Source organism: Urocitellus parryii, chromosome 1 (assembly GCF_045843805.1).
Source record: "Urocitellus parryii isolate mUroPar1 chromosome 1, mUroPar1.hap1, whole genome shotgun sequence".
Classification (NCBI taxonomy): Eukaryota; Metazoa; Chordata; class Mammalia; order Rodentia; family Sciuridae; genus Urocitellus; species Urocitellus parryii.
Genome location: NC_135531.1, coordinates 24,159,578 through 24,178,202, shown reverse-complemented (window position 1 = coordinate 24,178,202; position 18,625 = coordinate 24,159,578). Strand labels below are relative to the sequence as shown.

Here is an 18,625-nt window from a genome sequence, read left to right as displayed (position 1 = left end):
GAGCGCTCATTTCCGTCGCGAGAGAGTGGCGGGGCAGCGACTTGGGCGTTCTCTGGTGCTCGCTGGGTTCCTCCGAATCTCTGGGACACAGAAGGGCGCGCAGATATGAGTGACTCTGCGGGAGAGCTCACTCGCCTCAGGTGCTACTCCGAGCTCCCAGTGTGGGTAGTGGAGGATCATCAGGAGGTGAGCGGGCGGCTAAACGGCCCTGGGTCAGAATCTCCCAGAGCCCTGACGAGTCGGATTTCGAACCCAGGTGCCCTGACTCCGAGACCCCTTGCTCTCCACTCTATTGGCGCTGGTTTGCACCTGTCTCCCGCATCTCTTTCACAGCCCTGCTTGCCTGCTGTTTAAGCAGAAGGCTTTATACTAACAACACAGCTCTCATCTGTGACATGGGAACAATAATTATAGTACGCCCAGGACCGATAGGAGTTTTCGTGCGTATTATATTCATGAATCTTTAACCACAGTGTCCAGCATTTATGAATGTTAAAAGATGTTTCCGTTTTTATGACCGTTCCCCTTTACAGTATTAAAATTGTTGCCTTAAACTAGAGGGAGTCGTCAAAGGAGTGTCATGGATCTAAGAAATTTGTTTAAAATAATCATTAATAGGCTATGGCGCTTTTGGGGATATAAGAGAGAAAGAGGACCTGAGAGTATAGCTCAGAGGTAGAGCGTTTGCCCAGCATACCTGAGGTCCTGGGTTATATCCCAGCACCAAAAAAAAAAAATTACGGATGGAAAAAGTTAAGAGAAAGACACAGAAACTCTACATATAGTGTGTATGGGCCTGAGAGAAGGCCAAAGTTTCGGTTAAGCAATGCTTTCAAATTCAGTATTAAACCTAGAACTGTAGAGGATGTAAGGGGAAAAAAGCCTTATAGACCCTAAGATTTAGGTTACCTTGAAAACACACAGTCAGTGCTAGAACCAGCAGCTGGAGATGCAAGTTGTAAGTTCATAGGAACAAAATAAAGCCTGATGTCATCATCTGAACTATCTACAATAAATGCATTTTATTCTCTCACTTTTTAAAAAATATTTTTTCAGTTGTAGTTGGACACAATATCTTTATTTTATTTATTTGTTTGTTTCTAATGTGGTGCTGAGGATCCCAGGGCCCCCCACGTGCTAGGTGAGCACTCTACTGCTGAGCCACAATCCTAGCCCCATTATTCTCTCACTTTTTAATCACATGGTATGCTTTTAATTATGTGCAGTTATGTTTAACATTGGTTTTTAGTGTGTATTTAAGTGTATGCTCATGATTTCAGTGCCCATTTCTGAATGTGTGTATGTGTCTTTCATAGGTTCTGCCTTTTATATACCGGGCCATAGGCTCAAAGCATCTTCCTGCCAGTAATATAAGTTTTTTACATTTTGACTCACATCCAGACCTCCTTATTCCTGTGAATATGCCAGCAGACACCGTGTTTGATAAGGAAACGCTCTTTGGGTAATGTGATTTCTTGTTGATGAACTTTTATGTGTTTGAAATACAACTTGCAGTAGATGATAAATAAGAGGGCCTATGAGTATACCCTCATGATAGATCTCTTGGCTAGTATGCTTAAGGTCCTGAGTTTAATCCCTAACACTGGGGGGAGGGGGGGAGGAGGAGAAATAGACTTTGCTAAGCTCATGGGGTTTTGTTTTTTCTTTTTGCCATTTTCATTTTATATAGAACAAGTGTTGATGAACTTTTAAAATGTGTACATGGAGTTTGGTGCCACTGCCTGGATTGATCTTAGGACATCAACCCACCATTAATCTTGAACCAGCAGCGCAAATGTCAACACACAAAGGGAAATTATACCTATTATTTTTATGAAAATAGTTGTGATCCAGTGATTATTCTGAGAAGATCTCAGGAACCTCCCAAGGAACTACACTCTGAGGACTGCTCTCAAAATATTGTGGCTCAAATGACATTCGGGGGAAAAAAAAACACTTAAATTTTAATGCTTCTTCCCTATTTCTTTTCCAGAGAATTAAGTATTGAAAATTGGATTATGCCTGCAGTTTATGCTGGCCATTTTTCTCACGTAATATGGCTTCATCCCACATGGGCTCAGCAAATCAGAGAAGGCAGACACCACTTTTTAGTAGGTAAAGACACTTCTACCACAACCATCAGGTAATTCACTCATATTTATAAATACAAAAGGAGTTGCATATTTCTATCTTATTTTGGATTTTTGTAATAACTAAGTATTCCTATAAACAAATAGGGTCAGATTAAGCCTCAGCTCTTCCTAAAAGAGTTTTTAAAACACCAAAAGCAGATTTTCAAGTCTCTTGACCTCTGTCGTATACTATGTATATTTCATTGCTTGTAAAATTAATTTTTTAATAAAATGATCTTCATCTTCTGGAATTTGACCTTCATCAATGATTTAAATTCAACAAGTCACTTAATTTCCTTATAGATTTATATATTCAGTGGTACATTTTACGATCTCCTTCCAATGCAACTATTATGTGTTGAATGTAACAAACAGGAAATGAGGGAGCAAATTTTTTTTCTTTGATTCTCTTTTTTTTTTTTAATAGATACAATGACTAAATTAGTAGAGTTTAGGTTTTAATATTATTTTAATAATAGTTTTAGTTAATTAAATTATAGCTCAGACTAAGTTAAATTATAGCATCCTCTTCCTTGAGTTACATGTGCATCTATTGTCATATAATTTATTTAACTGATGTTCTGTTTATATTTAGAAATATCTATGTGTTCTTGAATTTCTAAGTTTTTGTGTGATGAGATGAATACTTTAAGTAGTGTAAGCACATCTTTCTAGAAGCTAAAGGATAATGAGATGAAATGGTAATACATTGAAGATGAAATTGTCTCATTGAAAATTATACTTTTTATTTCTGATAGTTTTAATGATACTCTTAACATTGGTATTGGTACTAAGTGTTCTTACCATTTACACAATAATTTTATGTGATATGAAAGTTGTATTTATTGTACAATTTGAAAGAAATAATCAGGACTCAATATTAAATATTGTACATAATACTGATCTATGAGTAAGAGTCAGTTTTATTGACTAAGTGAATAAGCCTAATTTAACCTACAAATTCAATAATTTTGGATGATCTAGACAGATATTCAAAACTTAATATGTGATAATGACATTTGGATTATTTTTATTATCTCATGATTTTAGTTAATCCTGTAAGTAAAAATTATGGGAAAGGACAGCATGGTGGAACCTGCCAATAGTCCCAGTACTCAGGATGCTAAAATGGGTGAATCACTTGAGTTCAGGAGTTTAAAACCAACCTGGGCAACATAGCAAGACCCTCATCTCAAAAATTTAAAATATATGGAAGAGACACATTACATATGGTTAAACAACCTAAGTTTATGAGTGTGTTTGTGTAACTAGGAACAAAGCAAAACTTCCATAATGAAAAAGAATATAAATTAAGCCTGGGAAATATAGCTTTATCTTTCTTCAGATAATGTAATAAATAAAAGTTTTTAATAAATTTGGGCATTAGTTTTATTGTTATTAATCTATTTTTAGAAACTAAATCTACAGCTATGTATGCTAGGTCTGAGCAGGTGAAAAATAAATACTGTTACTTTAGTTGTATAAGGCATGCCTCTGGAAGTATTTGACTCTATTGTTCTAAGTTCTTACCTAGGTATAATGTAGTTGAAAATAGAACATGTTGGTGTGCCTAGAATCAGAAATCCAGCTGGGCATAGTGGTGCAAGCCAGTAGTCCCAGCTACTCAGGAGATTGAGGCAGGAAAATCAGTTGAGCCCAGGAGTTGGGGCCCAGGCTGGACAACAAAACGACATCTGTCTTTATTAAAAAGAGAGAAATTTTCAACCTTAGAAATACATTCTGCAAGTGTATAGGTATGTTTTAAGTTGTTTTTCATGTTAAAAATACCGTGGTTATATAGAATCTAATGAAGCTTTGAAATATGTCAGAGGAAGCTTTTATTAAAAGAAATTATTTCCAGTTATTAATTTTCTCTTAAGCAAAATTTTCAGATTAAGATTCAGCTGATATGAGAGAAACCAAAGTCTCATGGGCTTAAACAAGAGATTTATTTCTTTCTGGTGTAAGCGTTCAGCATGCACAGTCTAAGACTGTGTGGCAGCTCCACAGTTTGGGGAACCACTGATCCTTCTGCCTTTATGTTTCACCATCTTTAGAGTCCTCATAGTCCAAAATAACTTTGCACCTTTGTGTTCTTGTTGTCAATCAGCAAGGAGGGAGAGAGCAAGGCACTATATACTTTTCTTCATTCACAACCCATGGACTGTACTTACTCAAATAGCCACATCTAGCTAAAAAGTAGATATGAAATATAGTCTTTACTTTGGGAAATTGTGTGTGCCCAGCTAAGAATGTGCATAATGCCATTTCTACAGAACAGGAATACAAATGGTAAAGGCAGCTCTCAGTGTTTGTCAAATATGTCTTTTCTTGTATTTCTGTAATGCTGCAAAGTCAGCTAATTTGTCCATTCTTTTTTAAAATAGTTTTTCCTTCTGTTTCAGGGTTACAAGTACAGATTATTACTTCCTAAGTGATGGTCTTTATGTACCTGAGGATCAGCTGGAGAACCAAAAACCATTACAATTAGATGTGATTTTGGTGAAACCTTGTAAACTCTGTGACAATTCAGAAGAAAGTGCTGCAGTGTCTTCTGCAAAGAAGCCCAGACTAACACTGGGAAATGCAGAAAACACTGCCTCTGCTAACTGTGACTTGGATTCAGAAGGACTGATGAAAGACACCATGACACAGAAAAGTGACCAAGCTTGCCAGGAGCCATCATGTTCATGTTCTGAAAGTCAGCAATGCCACACTACAGCCAGCACTAAGGAAATTATGGAAATCTTAAAGCAGGGGGATGCGTTTGTTTTAGATATTGACTTAGATTTTTTTTCTGTCAAGAATCCCTTTAAAGAAATGTTCACTCAGGTAAATATGGTATTTTGTATGTGTGTGGGGGGAGGTAGTACTAGGGATTGAACCAGAGGCACTCTACCACAAGCTACACCCCAATCCTTTTCTTCATTTTGAGACAGGGTCTCACTGAGTTGCCCAGGCTGGCCCCAAACTTGTGATCCTCCTGGCTTAGCCTCTTAAGTCACTGGGATTTTAGGCATGTACCACCATGCCCAGCTCTGAATATGCTGTTTTTATACCATAAATCTTGAAAAATCTGTAACATTTCTCTTAAGATTAGGGATAGTAAGCTTCTGCAAATAGCCAGTTAGTGTTATTTTAGGTTTTTGAGGCCACATTCTCTGTCATATGTTCTGTTTTATTTTATGTGTTTGTTTTTGTAACCTCTTAAAATTATGTACAGATTGAGGCTAGGGTTCTGGCTCAGTGGTACAGCACTTGCCTCGAATGCATGAGGCACTAAATTTACTCCTCAGGATCACATAAATAAATAAAATAAAGGTATTATATCCATTTACAACTAAAACAAAAATTATATACAGATCGAGCATTCCTACTCTGAAAATCCAAAATCTGAAGTGCTGAACACCATGATGAAGAACACCAGTAAAATCTATAAATATTCTGAAATCTGAAATACTTCTGGTTTCAAGCATTTTGGATAAATATTCAACTTCTATTATAATACTTTATAATTTAATAACATTTTTTAATATAGTGGAAAGAGCAGAGAGTTTTTGTTACATCTATGCTTACTGGCTGTATGATCTTGGGAAAGATACTTAACCTTTCTGACTTGTGTTTTTTCAAGTATAAAGTAGAAATAATAATTATACCAGCAGACTGGTGATGTAGCTCAGTGGTAGAGTGGTTGGAGCCGAGTTCAATCCCCAACACTAAAAGTAAATAAATGAATAGTAATCAGACCCAACTCTTGGGATTGTTGGATCAGTAAAGCACTAAGGATAGTGCCACAACACTGTGCTTAATAATTTAAGCTCTTGGTTATAACGTCTTCCTGGCAGTAGAGTAGTCCTAAATAGGATTTTTGGAGTCAGATATAGCCATCTACATGACAGAACTGTCTAGTTGTACTAAACAAGGGGAAGACTTTCTCCTATAAAGTCTAGGTGTAATAGGCGTCTTTCTTGTTGAGGATAGAGCCACCTAACTGAGGTTCATTGTCTGCCAGTCTGCTCTGCTATTGCCTTAATACTCAGAGTTTTCTTCTGTTGCTTGAGAAATGCTGCACAGTGGACATGGAGAGTTTGTTGTGATTGTTAAAAATATGTATATCATCGATATTAAAAGCTAAAATCAATTTAGATCCTAGAATATAACCACTGATATAATGGGATGTTATTAAAAATGTTCTAATGACCCAGTAGCCACCTGTTCTCCCATACTTTCTTTACTTCATTGTCATGCCCAGCTGGGTAGAGTTTCTCTGAAGAAATTATATTTACAACTGCAATCTTAAATGCCTATTTTCCCTTTGAATAATTATCTAAGATGTTCTCCTTGTGTCACAGGCAAGACTGTTGTTTGCTTAAAGTATACCATTGAAAAAATTAACAGATATTTTGGTTGTTTTTCAGGAAGAATACAAAATCTTACAAGAATTGTACCAGTTTAAAAAGCCTGGTAGCAACTTAACTGAGGTATCTACTATTCGTTTTTTCTGAATTGTATATTTATCACATATATCATAATTATATCTTGAACTTATTAGAATGATCCCAAAGGACTAAAGGATCCCAAATTCATGTGTGTGCGCATGCGTGTGTGTGTTATGTTATATAACCCATGGTTAGTACTTGGAAACCATGTATTGACCAGTTGAACTTAAGATTTTCATTATAATAAGATTCTACTTGTTTTTTGAAGGAATAACAACATAATCTTAGTTTTTCAATGTATTTATAGGAAGATTTGGTAGATATTGTTGATACTCGAATTCATCAATTAGAAGATTTAGAAGCAACTTTTGCTGATTTGTGTGATAGTGATGATGATGAAACTGTACAGAAATGGGCTTCAAACCCTGGGTAAGACTCCCAAACATTTTTTTTTCCTCAAATTTGCCAATTTTCTGTTCCAAATATGTCTTTAAATGTATTAAATACATTGCTTTTTAAAAATGAGTATTACTGCTGAAGATATAACTCAGTGGTAGAATACTTACTTGCCTAGCATGTCTGAGGCCCAGGGTTTGATCCCCACCGATTTACTAATAATAGTTAGCATTTAGGGCTGGGGATGTGGCTCAAGCGGTAGCGCGCTCGCCTAGCGTGTGTGCGGCCCGGGTTCGATCCTCAGCACCACATACAAATGAAGATGTTGTGTCCGCCGAGAACTAAGAAAAAATAAATGTTAAAATTCTCTCTCTCTCTCTCTCTCTCTCTCTCTCTCTTTAAAAAAAAAAAAAATAGTTAGCATTTATTGAATGTTTTGTGTGCTCTATCTCTATGGATTTCTCTTACATTATGTAACTTTGTTTCTTATAGCAATGTAGGATGGATTATTTTTTTAAAGACCTATTTTTTTTAATATCTTTATTTTTATTTATTTATTTTATGGGGTGCTGAGGATTGAACCCAGTGCCTCACACTTGCAAGGCAAGCACTCTACCACTGAGCTACAACCCCATCCCAAGGGATTCATTATTATTATGTTCATTTAATTCAGAGGAAAGCAAGGCACAGAGTTCAAGTAAGTTGCCCTGAGTTGCATCGTAAGTGGGCATCTTTTTGTTACTGTGCATTAGTAGCCCCTAAATGTAAGTTATTATACTAGATTTTTGGAGAATTAAAGATGGGCAGTCCCTGTTCTAAGTAGAACAAAAAAACTAATCTCTTAACAGAGAAGAAAATTACTTGACAAGTAAATTTCAGTATGAAAACTTGGCTCCTTTTAAGAATAACCTAACAAGCCAGGTATGGTGGCACATGCCTGTAATCCCAGCAACTTAAGAGACTGAGGCAGGAGGAATTCAAGTTCAAAGCCAGCTTCAGCAACTTAGACCCTAAGCTACATAGTGAAATCTTGTCTCAAAATAAAAAAAGGACTGGGGATATGGCTTGGTGGTTAAGTACCCCTAGGTTCAAACTCTAGTAGCAAAAAAAAGTAAATAAATAACCCAATAAATGTTTAAGATAATGAGTATGCCAGTTACCCTGATTTGATCATTGTATACTATATACATGTATGGAAGTACTACATTATATCTCATAAATATGTACAATTATTGTGTTTTAGTTAAAAAAAAAAAGAATAGCCCAACTATAACTAAAGGAGTTTATTTTCAATCTGTCCATTAAGAGCAGGATTTGAAGTCTAATTCTTCATCAGGTGATTTATTTGGGCGATTCTTTCATTCTTAATGTTACTTTGAAAATGTGGAGGGGGATGAAAGCCTTTCACAATGAAATCCTTTAATATTGGACCTGGTATAAAAGTGTATTAACGTAGATATTACAGTTGCTTTTCTTTATAATAATTCTTTAAATCATGTAAACTCAGAGAGCCAGAAGAGTAAAAATCATAGGCAAATTTTTATCCTCATGTGCATAGGAAGATCAAAATTAGTTTAAGACAATCTCCCACATGTTGTGAGATTGCTTCTATTTACACTGTAGAGAACAATCAGCTATTAAAACAACAATATTACATGAGAAATTAGAATCACAAACCTACCAAATTTGTCATGATGGGTATTGAAAGTAATTCATCAGCTGTCCAGAAGAATGCAGAAACTGAGACAGTGGTTGCCTCTGGAGAAAGAAATCATGGCTAAAAGATGAAGTATATGACCAAGTGATGCCTTCTTTTGCTATGTACAGGTATTACTTATTCAAAATATTCATTGTAACTTTTACTTTAAAATATTCATAAAGATTTAGTCATTGTCATTAAAGAATTGGTATAAAATAATGCCTAATAGTTTCATCACAGCAGTAAATATTGATCAGGCACTTGAACATCAGTTAATGATTTTTTTTTTCCTTAAATATAGGGAACTGGTTCTACAAGTGATACCCTCCTTTTTTTTTTTTTTTCCTTTTTTTGGTACCAGGAATTGAATACTGGGGCACTCGACCACTGAGCCACATCCCCAGCCCTATTTTGTATTTGTTTTAGAGACAGCTCATTGAGTTGCTTAGCACCTCGAAGTTGCTGAGGATGGCTTTAAACTCACAATCTTTCTGTTCAGCCTCCCCAACTGCTGGGATTATAGGCGTGCGCCACCATGCCCAGCTTCTTTTTTAAAATTATGATGGAAGAGGGAGATAAATAAGTCTCATGACATGAGTCTTCTTAGAAATACTGAAAAGTACTCACTATTTTGTGATTCCATGAAGTCTTAAGCTGAGTTTAAACTTCACCAGCAAGAACAAAAATAAGCCAGAAGCCTTGGAGTCCTAAACCAACTGTAGACCTTCCACTGAAACCCTGTCTGCTGCTGGGCATGCCCAGGTAGTTCTTCAGCATCTGCAGGAAGTTCCAGGGCAGAGTTGAAGACTCAACAATACTACAACATCATGAGTTTAGACTCTTGTTGGAATTGTGAAGAAGGTGGTAGGGCTGGGAGCTGTGCAATAGATAATGAAAAGTAGATAAGATAATAAAGAACACTTATTTCTTAGTATTTTAAGGTGAGACTTGAACAGTTTTTATCGTTCAAAGCATTGTATGAAGCATATTATTTATAGTAAATATTAAGTGTAATGTATTATTTGCTACTGTAATTTTAGTTGAGGTGGTTTTGGTGTTTCATTGAGTGGGATGGCTTTTTTTCAGAATGGAATCACTAGTTCCACTTGTACAGAGTTTGAAAAAACGGATGGAAGTGCCAGATTATGAAATGGTAAGTATTTTATATTAAAATATAAAGTTGACCACTTATAAAAACAGTTTCCTGGGTGGAAAAAAATTGGTTTTTGTTAAAGTGATTGATTTTTATTTGTTTTTCTGAAGTCTGAATGAATTGCTAAGAGATAAGTGAAAAAATACATATTTTATAGAAGCCAGAATACTGAAAAGTTTTCTAAGAAAAACAATTTCTTCCAAATTTTATGTATGAAGCAAAAGAACTATGTACTTTTATTATTATTATTTTGTTGGTGATCATCTCTCTCTTCCCCAGACAAGAATAAGTTTATAATTTCTAAAGTTGTTCATTCCTTATTAATTCCTACTTATACTCCTATTGGCTCTTCTTTTCCTCTTTGAAAAAAAAAAAAAAACTTCTCTAATTTTAAAACTAAGAAAAGGTAAAAGTGCAGTAGCTGATACATTTTAAATGTGTTAGCTCTTTCTTGTTAGTCAACAGTGATCTGAATGCTGTGACCAAAGATACTTTTAATTATGATTTCTTCTATTTTTATATCAGTTTTTGAAGCATATATTTTCCCATTTTCCTCAGTACTGGAGTTAGGAAAAACTAAGACTTAGGAAGGTCAATTGACTTTTCTCAGATCTATGCCAGAGCTCAGACAAGCATGTCTTCTGCCTCTTATCTGGTGCTTCTCTTCAATAAAAGGTGTTGAATGTTTTCTTTGGTTGTAAAATACAATCAGAGCAGTTTTTTGAGCTGACATTTAAGTATTGGCTTAATGCTCAATTTATAAGAAGAATGTGTGTGTGTGTTTATCACCAAAGAATATCTTAGTTAACCCTGAGCTAAAACAAGGTTTGCTCTTTTTTGTTAAAAATGATGTAGTTAGAAAATGCTTAGAGTTTGAAAATGCTTTTGAGCTCCTGTTATATCATCTAACATATCTTCAAGCAAGTGTGCTTTAATCTTTACATAGCATCTTAATTTTGATTGTTGAGGAATTTTGTGTGATGTCTGAGGGAAAAGAGGTGGCAGGGACTCAGCACAGATACGTAATCAAATATGATGTGCTTATAGCTATAGTGTGAGAACTCTGATCATTTTAGTGGAAAAGAATTTGCAGAATCCATCATTAACTGATCACTGCCAATTATATCTTTGGTGCATATCCAAAGCCACCAGTAAAGTATAGTTTTTTCCAAGTTTTATACTTATGTACCCCAAACAGGAGAGTATAGGGGAACATAGCTCAGTAGTAGAGGACTCCTGGATTCAATACCACACACACACACACCAAAAAAAAAAAAAAAAGATAGATACTGGTAGTGTGTGATTATACATACAAAGGATATGCAAGAAAACAATATGTTCAAGTGGGAGGAAAACATTCTATTGTATCAAAGCTTTGAATGTAATATAGAGTGCCTGTATTTAAAAAGTAAATGAAATAGCATCAAAAGTAGAGTGTGTATATTATATACACTTTTATATCAGCTTTTAAAATCTAAATAAAACATATAATTTGCCAGAAAATATGTACTATCAAAATCAACTCAAAGAGAAACTGATAATCATAAAATAAAGAAGTAAAGAATTATTCCTAAAAAAAGATATTGGCCCAGACAATTGTACAGGCCAATTCTACCAAAACTTCAGAATGCAGATAACCTCTGTGGATTAGAAAATTTTAAGGAAAACAGTCCCAATCCATAAAAATTAGAAGACATGTTGTCATTAGGGCCATTAATGATCAAAGAATCTTTTAAGATCTACAGTCTTACAGTGCAATTTAATTGTCTTATTTTCAGGTTCACCAAGCTGGTCTAACCTGTGATTATTCAGAACTTCCTCACCATATCAGCACAGAACAAGAAATTGAGTACCTTATTCAGTCTGTATGTTGCTTACTGAAAAGTTTACCAAAACCTACTCTTGTGACAATTGCAAGGTAAGTGCAGTAAGCTCAATAACGGTCCACCAAAGACATACTAATCTCTGGACCTGTGAATATGCTGCTTTATTGTGGTAAAGGGAATTTGCAGTATGATTAACTCAAGAATTTTGAGATGAAGAGTTTATCTGTGTAGACCAGTATTATCACAGGATCCTAAGAAAAGTAAGGCAGAAAGATCAGAATCAAAGAGAGAGAAAAAGCTTGGAAAGTGCTATGCAGCACCTTTGAAGGTGAAGAATGGGGCCACAAGCTGAGAATGAGGCAGCCTCTGGAAGCTAGAAAAGGCCAGGGAACAGACTCTCTCCAGAGCCTACAATATGTATTAAAACACCACACTAGATAGACCAGATGCATCTTTAGCATCACTAGCATAGCAGTTACAAAGGCAGAAAGATAACCACATACCAAATACTACCAATAGCACTACCATGATGATGTGATTGTTCTCATTATTGAATAACTTCTTAATAAAGGCCTTACCTTAAAAGTCCAGTCTTAATTCACAGAGTAGTTGCACTCCTAGAAAATTCGTTAATATCTAATCCATTTTCAAAAAATACAAGTTTTAAATTCTAGGCTCAAAAATTTAAAAATTGGTTTCTCACTTGGTGAATGCTCCATGATTTTGGAAAAGTACACAGGACATAGGGATAATTATTCATATTGCAGGACTGTTGAAAGCATCCCAACAGTTTAGCGCTCTTCCCCCAGTCTCTTGAATGTCAATAATCTTCCCCTAGTCACTCTGTCAATCAAAAATATACCTATAAATTTCCAAAACCCCCTCTTGGGGGTAGCTCCCATAAAGTACCATTGCAATAGTGTTTAAAAGAATTTAGAAATCACCACCACCACAGAGCAGGGATCAAATCTAGAGCTTCATGCATGCCTGACAAGTACTCTACCACTAAGCCACAATCCCAGCCCAAAAAATTTGAAAGCCATTGAATACCCTTATTAAAGCTTATAAGTAAAGCTTTTACATAAGATACTTTTAAGCAGGTCTTTTTTTTTTAATCTGTATATAGTTTCTAATTGGAATTTACAATAGCTAGGCCACAGCAATAGCCCAAGAGTCAATCAGAATGCACTGTGTAAAAAAGCCCAAGAGTAAGGCCACTTCATTTATGAAATGAAGTACTGGACAGTGTTGAGAAATCCTTGTGATCTGTTCACTGAGGAGTGACCACTTTCATTTTGGAGTATATGAAGACAAATTTAAGCAGATACAGCATTCTAGTGCTTTCAAGTTAGCCAACAAGGCCCAGTTAGATTGACCTCCACAAACTGAGGGCCCTACTAAGCCATAAATTTTGTTTCAGGTAACAAAGTAGGAGATAAATTTCTCTTTTAACAAAAGCCTGCTATTGTTTCATGTACAGCTAAGACACTGTGGGCCTATGAATCTGCCGTTTAAACAGTTTTCATTCCGCTAGTTGAGGCTTGCTGGGCTATCTTCATTTTGTTAGTTGTTAAATCCAAGATGACATACCCCAAAACTGGAATTTAAGGCAGAGGCCTCTACTGAAGCCAAAGGTTTCCACTGTGTAAAAGAGCCCAAGAGTAAGCTAAGAGCCGATTTTCTTCTTCACATTCCATTCTTCCTGACTGGGAGAATTCATTATATGACTTGTGGGAAATAGAGCATATACCATATTGATTCTTACTGGGTTTTTTTGTTGTTGTTGTTTTTTGTTTTTTTTTGTCAATGGGGGGATTAAACCAAGGGCCTCACACATGCTAGGCAAGCACCTTATCACTGTGCTACATCCCCAGCACTACTACACTTGGAGATATAGAAGTAACCACAGTGTATTGATTGCACTGACCTAAACAGTTCCATCCACCAAGTTACTTTTGTTTCCCTTCCAAACCACATTAGCTAAATCTAGGGGACCCTACCTCCATCAGAATTGGCAAGTTGTTGACTTGGGCACTTGTATCCAATAAAGCCATAAACATTTGAGTCTTCCCTTCCCAGACATCACCCTAAAATACTCAGGTTTCCAGCCCTGATAAGGAAACCTTACTCTTTAAAGAAACTGTGGCTGTGGTATGGGACTGAAGGAAGTGGTTTTATTCCATTCAACAAGAAATAGTTCGTTTGAGCTGTATGGTGGCTGCTCACTGTTCAACCCAAATCAACCAACAAAAATTCCTCTCCCAACACTTTAGGTTCATCTAAAACACTGTATCAAGTGATACCATCTACTTCATTATATGGAAAGGATGACTTTTGTATGAATTCTCTGATCATCCCTGAGAAACTCCTCAAACCAGTAGTCTTCTGATTTAAGCAGATCTTTATCCATATGTGTAACTTAGTATTTAAAAATTTAACACTATATTTATCATTTATTTATTGTGTCTTAAATGTTTACATCAAGCCTCAAAAGTAACACAGTCACCAGAGAATGGAATGAGTTTGTTAGAGGTCTTACAGATTATTTCTTTAATATTATTTTTTAATCTCTAATAACAAATGCAAAGAAGTAGGCTGCTAATTCCAGTTTCTTCCAAAAGGATTTCCTATGCCACTTTCTCCATTCATACTCTAAACGGTTTTCCTCACCCCAATCTAGAACAAAGAGTCACTGATCAAATCTTTTCACATCTTAATACTGTAATTGGCAGTAACATTGTAGCTGCTCAGTGCAACTCAAGTTGTTTTTAGGGAATTCTAAAAAGACTCCCAAAATACAAATTGCTGCCCACCCCACTTTGCTCCATTCTCCTTCATCCTACATAGGAAATTAATCTTAATGTCATCAAATTCTGACATTACATTTTGGACCAAGCCATGGATCCTTTCCATTTATGGGATTAACAAATTGTAGAAGTAGAACCCTTTCATCAACTAGAAAACCTTTACCCTACTCATTTCTAGCCCTAGTATAAGCATAATAAAAATAAGAAAGACACCCAGTCACTGAGAAGATAAATTCCTGTGCCCTATAGCAACATCTCCCTTTCAGGGAAGAGTAGTAGTTATTAAGCACTTAGGATCACATCACATGGTTTGAAACCTGTCACTAGCACTTACTTACTAGCTGTGTGACCTTGCACAGGTTAATCCTTCTTTGTTCTAATTTCCCTTATAGGGAGGTAATTGTACCTGTTTTATAGAATTGCTGAGAAAATTAAGGAACAAAATTCATGTAAAGTGCCTGACAGGGTAAATATTTATTAACTTTCAACTGTTGAAAGAATTGAATACACCTACATATCTATTTTACATTGAAATCAACACATGCAGCCTCTTCCTTCTTCACAGTGTGGTTTTTATCTTATATTTGTGTATATTTTTTCTCTTTTTTGTTCTTGGTTCCAGGTCAAGTCTGGATGATTACTGTCCTTCTGAACAAGTTGACACCATTCAAGAAAAGATCCTCAGTGTGCTGCACTCCCTTTATGGGACTCTAGACACTCACCTGGTATATTCAACAGAATATTCTACATCTTGAAACATACAAAACACTAGGTTCCTGTTACATCCTATTATAATAGAGTTTTCATTAACTTATTTGTAAATGAGTCTTCCAGAGAACACTTTTTACGTTACTATCACTTGAAATCTTTCAGATATTTTAAATCTTCAAATATCAATTGAACAAAGGCAGGTTTTGGGGGGTTTTTTTGTTTTGTTTTGTTACATCAAATCCCAACTGTTGCTTATCTTTCTTTTCTTTATTGTCTTTATTTATGAGGATTTTTTTTTCATCTCCTTCTTCCCAGGTCAATTGATCTGTATGAGATTCATTCTTACATTTATTTATCCATTCAACCAGCTGACATTTATTAAGCATTTATGTGTGCCAGACATTATCAAGTGCGGGTGTGTGGTAATGAACAGAATAGACAGGGCCCTGCCCTTTTGGAAGAGGTAAATGAGAAGCAAATTATGGGTCATGAACAATGTTATGAGAGAAAGAACAACCACAAACATATCTTAGGCATGCTCTTAGTACTCAGAATATTATGGAAATTATAGAAAGTAACATTCGCAAAAGCTACTACCAAAAAAAAAAAAAAAAACTTTACCAATCCATAACTTACAGGAAGTTAGCCTTTCCAAGACTCTTGGGATTGTGGCCAGACAGAAATGCTCTCAACATTGTGATTTTTTTTTTTCAAAAATAGCTTTGTTGAGATATAATTCACATATCATACAATTCACATTTAAACTGTGCAATTCAATGATTTTTTAATATACTTTTGAATATATACAAAACCAATATCACAGTTAATTTTAGAACATTTTCATTGCCTCAAAAAGAAACCCTGTATTAGATACCATCACTCGATCCACCCATTTTATTCACTCCCTGCCCCCCACCCACCCCAAACAACCACTTTCTACTTGTTCTTTTGTGACCAGCTTCTTTTATTTGGCATGTTTTCAAGGATCATCCATTGTGCACCACACATCGCAACTTCATTTCTCTTTATAAGTGAATAGTAGCAGTGTGATTTTGATTTTTGGTTTGGGGTTTTTTGCAGGACTGGAGATTGAACTCAGGGGCACTCACTCTACTACAAAGCTATATCCCCAGCCATTGTTATTTTTTTTTATCTTGAGACAGGGTCTCACTAAGTTGCTGAGGCTGGCCTGGAACTTGCAGTCCTCTTGCCTCAGCCTCATAGGTTGCTGGGATTACAAACATGCTTCTCCCAGCCCAGCTTCCATCACTGTTTTATTAAAGAGGTCTGAAGCTGGGGGTGGTAGTACACACCTATAATCCTAGCAACTTGACAGGCTGAGGCACAAGGATCACAAGCTCTAAGCCAGCTTTGGCAATTTAGCAAGACCCTATCAAAATTCAAAAGAAAAAGGGCTGAAGATATAGCTCAGTTTTAGAGCGCTCCTGGATTCAGTCTGCAGTGTTGGGGGTGATAGGGGCAGGGCCTGGTTGAATTAACTTTATTTACCAAACAAATTCACTTTTTGGGACTGGAGCTGTAGCTCAGTGGCAGAGTGCTTGCCTAGCATGTGTGAGGCACTGGGTTCAATCTTTAGCACCACATTAAAATAAACAAAATAAAGGTTTGATGTCCATCTACAACTACCAAAAAAAAAAAAAAAAAAAAACTTTTGATTTTGGTTTTGGTTTTGCTAACCAGAAAAGCACTTCAGGGATTTTTGCCCATCCTAATAGTCATTGTGGGTATCAGTTATCATTGTTCCATTTTATTTAAATGCCATTTTATTGACAATCTGAGTTGATAAATTTTTAAATAACCCAGCTTGTTATGAAAAAGTAGAAAAACTTAAATCTTTAATTTTGACCTGCCATAAATACCCAAGGACACAACTGTCTCTTCACCAGCCTCCTCATAATACAACCAAACAAAATGAGTTCACCCCTTGATGAGCACAAAGCCAATAAGCACAACCAGGAGATGAAAGAATCAAGAAAGGCTTGCTACTTGCAACAGCTAAGGAGAACATTAAAGATCTTATCTGAAAGTAGTGCCTTTTATGGAATGAAGGGATGTTACTAGAGAGAGGCTTGTGTGCACCTTCTGGAGGGGATTGTTATCAAAGGTGGTAAGCACATTCCTGCACATGCAGTTAGAGGTCAGCTTCTTCACAGGGTCCATGTTTGAAATGGTGGATGAGAGTGCCTCTGTGGTGGAGAATTTAACATTATGATATTATAATGAGCAAGTTTCACTCTAAGTCACCCTGAATAATAACTTGGTGATTTTGAGCTAGTTTAAAGTGGTTTCATGTGTTTTTTTTCTCTGGAAAGCTTTATCTGAAACAGCAACAAACAAAAACACAGCTTGAAGGGATGTGTCTTCACCCCCCTTCCACAACAAACATAGGTGTTTACCCCTATGAGTTCCTGCCTAAAATAAAAATAAGATAACCCTTCTTGAGACACTCTTAATCATGGAAATTCTTATTTTCCCAATTTGCCAAATCATCCTGCTCTTCAGTATGCCCTTTGTTAAGTAACCATTTTAACTACCATTTAATTTCACTTCTTTTAAAGGATAAAATGGCATGTAAAGACAAAAGAAAACAGCACTCATCCACAACTGTAAGTTGTATGTAGCTAAAATCATAGGGTTACCTAATTTTATGAATATTCAAGGACATATTACTATTGTCATTCAGTAGATGGCACCAGACCCCATTTTTCCACTGATTATGTATTCCAATGAATTTTTCTTATCACCAAGTTGATTTCCAAAGTCTGATGGTTTTGAATGCTTGTGTTGAATTTACTTAGCTTTCCAGTTTGATAAAACATTATATTCCAGAAAGGTTTATGTTCTTGTAAAAATCAGAATTGCAAAATTGTGCTATTTATTTATTTTAAATTATAGGCATAACTTTCATGAATAAATTATTTTGTGTGCTAAAAGAAATTAAAAGATGTGTTTTGAATTTTTAAAGATTTGGGGGTTGTTGTTTTCTTATTTTCAATGCTAGTGATTGAACCCAGGGCCTCCCACATTGAAGACAAATACTCTTCCACTCAGCTACATCCCCAGTCCTAAAGTTTAAAAGATTTTAAATCAAACTATAGCACTAATTAATTGTTTCTGATCACAGTATGTTGATATCATTGATCTTATAAGTCTGAAACTCAAGTGTGATTCATCATTGCTTTAATTCTGGCTGAATAAAAGAACATCAAATTCTGTTACAGGAACACTCAGATTGTTTAATTCTCTTGTTCTATGATTGTGTCTTTGAAGAAAAAAATTTAGTCCCTGCTTGTTGAATAAAACCATAATTTACTAATTATGTTTCTGCACATTCCAAATAGGAAGATATTTACTCAAGACATTCTTTATTTGAGTTCTAAGTACATATGAGGAAAACATGTATAAATATAATAATGTACATTACAAATAGGAAGATATTTA

General features: G+C 35.6%; 1 protein-coding gene across 5 annotated transcripts; it reads left to right on the top strand.

Moving 5' to 3' along the window:
* Window positions 1-26: 26 nt before the first annotated feature.
* On the top strand, window positions 27-18,368 carry C1H5orf22 (chromosome 1 C5orf22 homolog). Of its 5 annotated transcripts, none has more exons than XM_026390147.2 (10): window positions 27-186; window positions 1,317-1,462; window positions 1,994-2,143; window positions 4,538-4,964; window positions 6,551-6,613; window positions 6,879-7,000; window positions 9,753-9,819; window positions 11,598-11,737; window positions 15,075-15,177; window positions 17,743-18,368. In XM_026390147.2, the coding sequence occupies exons 1-10, from the start codon at window positions 106-108 to the stop codon at window positions 17,803-17,805; spliced, it is 1,362 nt and encodes a 453-aa protein (XP_026245932.1). In that variant the 5' UTR covers window positions 27-105; the 3' UTR covers window positions 17,806-18,368. The 5 variants fall into 5 exon arrangements, with proteins under 5 accessions (XP_026245932.1, XP_077651686.1, XP_026245933.1 ...); XM_026390148.2 differs by having other exon boundaries at window positions 61-140; XM_026390150.2 differs by having other exon boundaries at window positions 97-186; window positions 1,402-1,462.
* Window positions 18,369-18,625: the final 257 nt, after the last annotated feature.